We start from the raw sequence: 9,845 nt of genomic DNA on the forward strand, positions 1-9,845 counted from the left end.
TCTCAAACATCTGATGTCTATGTCTAGCAGCTCCCAAACATCTGATGTTTATCCTATGTGGCTCTTATGTTAAGCATGTTTGGGCACTCCTGTAATGGCTTCGCCTATGGCAGCTAACATTTCTTCCCCACCTCATTCCCACAGGCTTACATGCCCAATAAGACTTTACAAGGTCGTACAATGCATCTTGCAACACTGTGTTTAAAGACACCTGGAGGAGTGTTAAGCTGCTCATGACAACACCAAGGTGACAGCTACCACACCCAAACTCTGCCACTCAAGGCCACCATATCATTATAGAGTCAACCCTGCTCCTGCCCCTTCACAAATCATCTGAGGATAAAAAACAAGACTGCTACTTACTTTGTTGAAGGAGACCAAAACACTGGTTTATAATCCTGATAAATGTAACCCTAAAGGAAGAAAAAGAGTTGAAACCATCAATACTGACTGGTTTTCTGAAAGCTGAAATTCTGTTACGTACCAAGTGTTAACCTACCTTATCATACATTTGGTGAAAAATACTCAGCTGTTTTGTTTCATACTTTTTATCAAACGTATAGTAGCTGTTCTCCCAATCTGCCATTATGCCCCAGCGAATGAAGGCTGATTTCTGTTTTTCAATCACCTTTTGTGCAAATTCTTTGGCTGAAAAAGGAAAAACATGTGGCTAATAGTAATTTGGCCAGTACCAGGGAAATGTTACTGGCTTAATTATCAGTCTTTGCTGACAAAAAATAACAACGTAATCTATAAGTTGATACAGTGCATGACTAGACAAGATGCTGCTGACTCAAGAACTGATCTTCTGGGGGTTTTTAAATCAGCTGTAGAGAATGAATGAACCAAGTCTGCAGAAGTGAAGAAGCTTAATCTCTTTCTAAACACACATCTGTTCCATTTTCCTGAGAAAAGAGCAAGACGCTAGTAGCACCTTAAAAATGAACAAAATTTGTGGCAGGGAATGTATTAGCTTTTGTGAATTACTGCTCACTTCTTCAGATACCATCTGAAGAAGTGAACAGTGACTCATGAAAGCTCATACCCTGCCACATATTTTGTTAGTCTTTAATGTGCTACTGGACTAATGTGTTAGTCTTTAACATGCTTGCTGTTTTCTACTGCCACAGACAGACCTATCAGGCTTACCTATCCTGATTTCCCTGAGAGAAACTGGTGCAGACCTAAGCCACTATAAACTTTGGTATAAAAAGGCAGCTTGATTTTTGTTGTTGCTATTTAATTAAAGTCCTATCTGTTAGCAAAGGCAGAAGTGAGCACTGCTGCCCCTATACCCCCTGCAGTCAGGAGCAGACCTACCAGTACAGAATACAAGCCAAATATTCACTGACTCATTCAAATTTATACAAACAGTACTTCAGTTTGTTAACAGTTATAATTACAAGTATAATGAGAGGGGCTGTGGCTCAGTGGTAGAGCCTCTGCTTTAATACAGAAGGTCCCAGTTTCCATCCCTGGCATCTCCAGTTAAAAGGATGAGGCAATAGTGATATGCCTCTAACCAAGACCCTGGAGAGCCACTGCCAGTCTGAGTACACAATACTGACTTTGATGGACCAAGGGTCTGATTCAGTATAAGGCAGTTCCACATGTGACAGTTTTAAAGATAAATCTGTTGTTTTAAAACAACAAAATATCTGACCCTATGACTTGTGCTTTTGTCTAACTGCTCAAATGCCTACATCTTCAGCATGTTTTCATTTTTCCCGATACCTTTTCAATGAGAAATTAAATCAATGTTCTATGTGTATGATTCTCAAATACTTCAAGGCACACAGATTCTCTCATTCAAATAAGCAAGAATCACATGCTCACATAACAGCTGCACACCCATGTCACAAACCTCTCAGAGGAAAACTGTGAAATACCTCTCTGTCTGATTTCCATTGCTGAGAGATGCTGTGTTCCCTCAAATTCTGATAATGCTTTCAACTCTATGGGTAATCCATGGCAATCCCAGCCTGGCACATAATGTACTGTGTAGCCTCGCATCATGTAGAATCGATTGGTGATGTCTTTCAAAATCTGAAAGGGGAGAAAAAGGATATGCTTCAAATCTTAACTTTCAAATTCACAAGGGCCCTACAACATTTACTTTAGATTTCAAAGTACAGGGGGTGTTACATGTATCTCTCGCCTCTAGTACTTAATTTCTAAAAAAAGTGATACTAAGACATTTTAAGAAAAAAAGCATACTGCCTAGATGCAAGAATAGTTAACTTGCATCTGCAAAAGTATGAACCACCTAACATGATGTCCCCTGCCGTTCTCAAGAGCTTGAAGACACAGAGTGGATTATCTTTGTGCTTCATGCACATTTGCTTGCACAGTCTGGCACGGTAATAAGAGTCATTGGGCAGATCTGATGGGGCTGGAACTGGATGAGCTGAAAGATATCTTGGGTAATGGTAAAAAGCTCGATGAAAATGTCAACCCAGTGTACAGCTGTGATAAAAAAGCAAACTCTATACTAGGAAGTATTAGCAAAGAGGCTGAAAAGAGAACAGCCAATATTGTAAGTCTCATTTGTGTGCAGTTCTGGTCACCATATCTCAAAAAGGATATTGGAGAGGTAGAAAGAAGTACAAAGGTGAGCAACCTAGATAATTTGGGTGTTGGAACACTTTTCCTATGAGGAAAGGCTGGAAAGCCTGGGATTTTTCAGTCAAGAAAACAGATGGCTAAAGGAAGACATGATATAGGTTTATAAAATCCACAGTGGGGAGAAAGTAGATAGAGGAAGCTTATTCCCTTTCTCCCATATTAATAGAACTCAGGGGCACCTAGTGAAGTTGTTGGAGAAGACAAAGATGAAGTTGAGTTGGTTTTATACCCTGCCCTTCACTACCTGAAGGAGTCTTGGAACAGCTTACAATCATCTTCTCTTTCTCTCTCCACAACAGACACTCTGTGAGGTAGGTGGGGTCAAGAGAGTTTTGAGAACTGTAACTGATCTAAAGTCACCCAGCTGGTTTTATGTGGAAGAATGGGGAATCAAACTTGGTTTTCCAGATTAGAGTTCACTGCTCTTAACCACTACACCAAACTGGCTCTAAAAGGAAACAGTTCTTCATGAATGAGTACTTGAACTATTAAATCCACTGCCAATCAACACAGTGATGGTTAGAAACATAGGTCACTTTAAAAGGCATTTAGGAAGATCCGTGGAAGAGAGGAGCATCAATGGCTACTAGCCATGGTGACTGATGGGAGCCTCCATCCACAGCATTGCAAACCTCTGTACTAGAGGAAGCAACAGGGGGAGTTTACAGTCTCTCTGTCCTATTTGTATGCCACCCCCCCCCCCCCCAGAGCAACTGGTTGCCCACAGTGTGAAACAGGGCACTGAACTCGATGGACCCTTGGTCTGATACTTCAAGTGCTACTTATTCAGAACATTTTTATGCTTCCTATCCACAAACATGCCTGAGGCATCTTATAGTAAAATCAAATATGAAAAGATTATTAATTTCAGCATTTTTTAAAAAGAGGCTAGCATAAAAACATAACAGACCACAGACAGCTTAAAACAAGTTTTCAGGCCTAAATAATGGTGGTTTTGTAAAAATAAAAATCTAGTTCCCCTAATTAAAAGCCTGGATGAACAGAAATGGTTTGGCAACATAATTACAAGATGAGCATCAAGGGGGAAGGCATTTTTAAGCCAGATGCCTCTACCAGAAAAAACCCTGTTTCTGGTTGCCATCACTGCCTCACCTCTGAAGGTGGGGCAGACTGCAGAACTTGTGAGGCAGATATGAACTGGCAGGTTAGGCAATACAGGAAAGATTTACATTTTATGTGCCATGAAGACAAAGCAAATTAATTTAACATAAATATACTCACCTTATTCAATGCATGACCAACATGTGGGTCTCCATTGGCATACGGTGGTCCATCATGAAGACAAAATTCTTGCTTTGTTTTCCTTTGTCTTTGCCATGAATACAGTTCTGAAAAGCCACATTTCTACAGAAACACAGTATCAGAACATAGTTTTACTCATGTATTTTAACAAGCTGAAAACAAAAAGCTATATTAAAAACAGAAGAATGAAATATGTCTTTATATTCAGCTTCAACAATCTAATATGTATTATCTAATAAATGGTTGTTATGCTGTTTCCACATTCAAATTATTTAATAATTATTGACAAGCATTATGCTGAATGAACTTGATTTTTAAAGACTCATTCCCAAACCAGATCCTATAGTTAGCACTTTGAGCACACAGCTACGTGACATAGATGCTGCTTAATACTAAAGTAACAATAATCATCATCATAAGCCATCAAGTCACAACCAACTCATTACATCCCCAGTATAATGGGTTTTTAAGGCAAGAGATGAGCAGAGGTGGTCTACTATTGCCTTCTTCAACTGCAATTCCAGGGTTTTTTTGGTGGCCTCCCAGTGGAGGCAGCCTCCCATTCAAGTATCAATCACAATCAATTCTGCTTAGCTTCCAAGCTCTGACAACCTCAGGCTAGGCTATTAGGCTCCTTCTTCCAAAAATAATTCATAACTATCACCGTTTTTAGATTTCGCGGCTAATTTACATTCTCCTAGATTGTGCCATGCTTGCTTTCTGCAGACTAGAATCCCATGCATCCTTATGGCAGGACTTTCTTGGAAAAACACGTGCACATCAATGCACTTTAAGCCCATCCATAGTTATATTCTCTATGAATAGCTTCGCTCCAGCTATTTGATTGTGGCACTCTATACTCCATACAGTGGGCGTTTATCTGAGGTGTGCCGACTGTGAGTGAGCAACCCCAGAGAGCTCTCGACCTAGCTCGTTCCACCGCATTAGGAAGCGAGTGTGCATGATACAACTCCCCTTCCCTTCGCTGTACGCAGCCTCCCTCAACCCAACTCCCTAGTTGGGAGACCACCGTTCTCATCCTCCCCCCTCTACCTCCTGTATCTCCAGCTCAGTTTCGGGCTGCAGCCGACCGGGCAGCTGAACAGGAAAATCGCTGCGGGGCAACAACACCGTTTCCCGGAACCTGGCGTCGGCCCTTGCTTTTTGACTCCTGTTGGCCCCGGAGGAGGCCACCCAGCGAGCCCAGCACCAGGGACGCGGCGAGGACCGCACCACCGGCAATGCCCACAACATCTTCCACACCTGGCCGATAAGCACTTCCGGGTGAGTGACGGCGAACAGAGAGCGCGTAACGGTCTCCGAAAGGGGACATGCCACCACGGCACCCATAGGCTTTGCAAGTTGGGACTTGGTTCTCGAGCTCCTCCTAGAGCTCCGTCCTCCTTCCTACACCCCGAGATGCTTGGTCGGGTCCGACAGTCAGCCTGCAATTTCAGGGTGCTAGAGTGTTGTGCTGCCACGAGTGCCCGTTTCCTTCAGGCATGTTCTGAGAAAGTAAGCTCCCCACGACATGTTTCAGGACCTCAAAGGCGAGCGAAGCCAGAATTTAACAAGAAGGCTGTAGAAATGAATGACAGCCGCGCGTGAAGTGCCAGAGAATCTTAAGAAAAACTGCACAGGACGGGACCTGTTCTACGGGGATTCATCGCACTCCTAAACGTAACCTAAGCAAGTATCCGTTTTCTCGCACAATCCTATAGTGCATGGATGGCCAACGGTAGCTCTCCAGATGATTTTTGCCTACAACTCCCATCAGCCCTAGCCAGCATGGCCAATGGCTGGGGCTGATGGGAGTTGTAGGCCAAAAAAACATCTGGAGAGCTACCGTTGGCCACCCCGTATAGTGAGCCCAGTCCTAAACTCTGAATTTGAGTGGATTAACACTGCATAGGATTGCATTGTCACTGTCCAGTTTCACAGCAAAACCAAAGCCCTGACACATTTATTATTATAGCTGAAGTCTAGAATGATCGTCTAAACTTACAGTCTGAATGTACCATGTGTACTCAGGAGTAATTATAATGGAACGTGTCCCCTCATAGGTTGCAGTCCTAAATAATCTGCTAGCGTGTATGTGTGTCTGCAAGCAGACCTAATTCGGCTGCCATGGATAACCCACCTCACTAAATACATAGTCAAAGCTAAATCTGCATGCAGTGAGTATTTGTATACAATACATCCAGCGATGGCTTAAAACCGAGAAAAAATATCCATGTACTTTAGGACCCAGTAGATGCCTGTGAAGATTCTTATGCTGGGCGGAGAATAGAGGAAGTCCTCGGAGGCTTGGATTTGAAGGAACTAGGTTGTAGGTGAAAGTATTGGTCTGTGGGCTGCGCTGGCAAGCTAAGGTACGTTTTCCTCGTGTCAAAATTTCTTTCATCCCTTTTCAGTTTGATTTATAGATAATGGCATGCATGTGAATGCGCGGTAACTATAAAGATCGACGTGGGGAAGCAAATAAATAAAAAGGTAAAGCAAATAGGAACATCATGTAATTGTTGTGCCTTCGGTGGACGTTGCTAAGAAAGGAGGATTTCAAGATACATTGCTTATTTCTCTTGGGCTGTCGGGATGAAGCTTTCAAAATCATCACATTATTATGATTTAAATAAATTAGTTTCGGATCACTAGTATTTTGAATCGGATATAACTCCTTATGTAATGTAACCAATCCCGCATGTGTGCACATATGTGTGCATTGTAAAAAAGAAGAAAAGCATATCTTTCCAATGTTCTTATCTGCCCTTCATTATATTTGTAAAAGGTGGCTAAACTATGTTTAAGGAATTTATTTATTTATTTTATGACTTATATCCCGCCCTTCCCAACAAGTGGCTCAGGGCGGATATAAGTCATAAATGACTAATCCATGTTAAAATCTGACTTCAATGATTGTAGTACAATTCTATGCCAGTACTCCTGAATATAAATCCGGTTTAGTACAGCCAGCCATGCACAGTATGGGATTGGGGTTCTTCGAATAAAGTCAGGTCAGTTATAAATAGCCTTGGAATTTCTTTTATTTCACAAAAAAATTTCAGAGTCGTTGCAAAGTGTCTGTGTGTACCATCAAGTCATTTCCCACATGTTGACTCTATGTGAATTAAAAAGGTAAAGGTAGTCCCCTGTGCAAGCACCAGTCATTTTTGACTCTTCGGTGACATTGCTTTCACAACGTTTTCACGGCAGACTTTTTACGGGGTGGTTTGCCAATGCCTTCCCCAGTCATCTACACTTACCCCCCAGCAAGCTGGGTACTCATTTTACCGACCCTGGAAGGATGGAAGGCTGAGTCAACCTCGAGCCAGCTACCTGAACCCAGCTTCCACTGGAGTCGAATTCAGGTCATGAGCAGAGGGCTCCGACTGCAGTACTGCAGCTTTACCACTCTGTGCCATGGGGCTCTTACTTCTATGTGAATTACTGACCTCCAAAACATCCTGTCATTAATAACTTTGCTCAGGGCTTCCTTGATTGAGTCAATCCATCTCATGTTGGGTCTTCCTCTTCTACTACTTCCTTCAACTTTTCTTAGCATTGTTGTCTTTTCCAGTGACTTAAATCCTCATAATGTGACCAAAGCCTCACTTTGGCCTTTATAGCTTCTAAGAAGAGTTCACACTTCTAAGAAGAGTTCACACATTACTGCTGCTGCCCAATAAATACCTTCAAGGATTCCTCTGCTCCATCACCATTGGCAGAGTCTAAATTTGTCATAGTATTGCTCTCTGCTTTGTTGACCCACTCAACCTCTCCTCACCCTGTTAAGGTGTGTGTCCAAGAGGAGTTTTTACAGTAGCTGATATCAAATTAATTAATCTGGAATAAAATACAATCTGGTGTAAATATCCTAAATAGAATCAGTTGTATGGTATTGGAAAGTGCCATCAAGTCACAGCTGATTTGTGGGGACCAGACCTCAGATTCAGTGGGAGCTCACAAGAGCACAGCTCCTGAACCTTTCTGAGAGTTCCACCTCTTTGCCCACTGAATAGTAGGTTAGCTGCATAACGATCCCTGGATGAGCTCCACCACCTATTTTTGTGCAAAACAACCCCTGGTGGGGATCCTGTAGAATTTTCAAGGCAAGAGACATTCAAAGGTGGTTTGCCATTGCCCAGCTCCATGTTATGCCCCTTGTATTCCTTGGAGGTCTCTCATTCAAATAGCAGACAGGCCTACCCTGCTTAGTTTCTGAAATCTGATGAGATCAGGCTATCTGAGCTAGAATTAGTTGCAGAGAGATGTTATTTTTAATAATAATAATAATAATAAATTTATTTTTATATCCCGCCCTCCCCCGCCAAAGGCGGGCTCAGGGCGGCTTACAGACATGGCATTCCATGATTCAAATAAAACAATATACACAGCAATTTAAATATAATCATATATAAAAAAATGATAAATTTTTATCAGTCTCTATCTTACACACAAAGTGAAAGAGTGAGAGAAGGCTATTGGAGATTGCAGGATTGTAGCCCATGATGCTCAGGATGAATGAGATTCATCTTATTGCTTTATTTTATTTTATTGAATTTTTAAGAAAAGCAGAAAGGGCAAAGCAAAGAAAATACTTTGCGAAACCTGGTTTGTAATATGACTCAAATAAGGAAGTGCCTCTTTAAAACAAGAAAAGTGGTTTGTTGTGTAAGTGGATCAAAGGTAAGATATACCTCTGAGAATAAGGAGAAACGCAAACAAAGTGAACCCATGGAAATTTTCCTTTACAAAATAACAGATTAATTCAAAGTTTGCTGGCTTCTGTTGATGATCCAGATGAACTGGTCTGTTAAGTTAGAGATGTGCCCTTTGCAACCATAAATATTACTTTACTGCCCTTCTGCTATGTTTTATATTCAACATTGTTTAACCTTATTGCATATTCTGCATATAAGAGCTTTGAAATATATTGCATTTAATGAAAGTTGGGAGTCCTAAAATTGCCTCTCTAAATGGGGGGAACTGAGTCAACGTTTCATAACTAAGCAACCTAAACATTATCTGTCATAACAGTGCATCTAACAAAGACAAATTCTTTTTTAAAAATTGATGGTATTAACCAGAAGAGTGCAGTCCACCCACAAGCAGTAGTGTGTGGCTGTAGCAGTGCAAAATGATGTGCTAAGTGCATTGATATTTCCAATGTTGCCATAGCTGTGAATCAATATACACTCTTAATACTGTGATGAGAATGCTATGCATTCAAATAATAAACAAAATGTAACAAATATATGTGTGGTTCATAAAGACATAACAATAGAGAATGCAACAGTGACCAAAACATGCAGTACTACAGGAAACACAAGCAATTAAATATCTGGATGCCTTTTCCTGTTCATTATTCTGTTGTTTGTATGAAAAGACCTCCATAAGCGATTTATCTCCACCACCTCTTAAGAACATAAGTACATAAGAGAAGCCATGTTGGATCAGGCCAATGGCCCATCCAGTCCAACACTCTGTGTCACACAGTGGCCAAATACATACACACACACACTGTGGCTAATAGCCACTGATGGACCTCGGCTCCATATTTTTATCTAAACCCCTCTTGAAGGTGGCTATGCTTGTGGCCGCCACCACCTCCTGTGGCAGTGAATTCCACATGTTAATCACCCTTTGGGTGAAGAAGTACTTCCTTTTATCTGTTTTAACCTGTCTGCTCAGCAATTTCATCGAATGCCCATGAGTTCTTGTATTGTGAGAAAGGGAGAAAAGTATTTCTTTCTCTACTTTCTCCATCCCATGCATTATCTTGTAAACCTCTATCATGTCACCCCGCAGTCAACGTTTCTCCAAGCTAAAGAGTCCCAAGTGTTTAAACCTTTCTTCATAGGGAAAGTGTTCCAGCCCTTTAATCATTCTAGTTGCCGTTTTCTGGACTTTCTCCAATGCTATAATATCCTTTTTGAGGAGCGGCGACCAGAACTGCA

At 41.5% G+C, this 9,845-nt stretch overlaps 1 protein-coding gene across 1 annotated transcript in view; it reads right to left on the reverse strand.

The window, feature by feature from the left end:
• The window catches only part of IARS2 (isoleucyl-tRNA synthetase 2, mitochondrial), a 52,175-nt gene extending 46,922 nt beyond the window's left edge, over positions 1–5,253 (reverse strand). The window contains exons 1-5 of the mRNA XM_060246484.1: positions 4,942–5,253; positions 3,868–3,990; positions 1,890–2,046; positions 500–648; positions 364–413 (exon numbers count right to left, since the gene is read on the reverse strand). Of these exons, the coding sequence (XP_060102467.1) occupies positions 364–413; positions 500–648; positions 1,890–2,046; positions 3,868–3,990; positions 4,942–5,238 (776 nt within the window). The 5' untranslated portion in view covers positions 5,239–5,253. The remainder of the gene's footprint in view (positions 1–363; positions 414–499; positions 649–1,889; positions 2,047–3,867; positions 3,991–4,941) is intronic.
• Between the last annotated feature and the right edge of the window lie 4,592 nt (positions 5,254–9,845).

Source organism: Heteronotia binoei, chromosome 1 (assembly GCF_032191835.1).
Source record: "Heteronotia binoei isolate CCM8104 ecotype False Entrance Well chromosome 1, APGP_CSIRO_Hbin_v1, whole genome shotgun sequence".
Classification (NCBI taxonomy): Eukaryota; Metazoa; Chordata; class Lepidosauria; order Squamata; family Gekkonidae; genus Heteronotia; species Heteronotia binoei.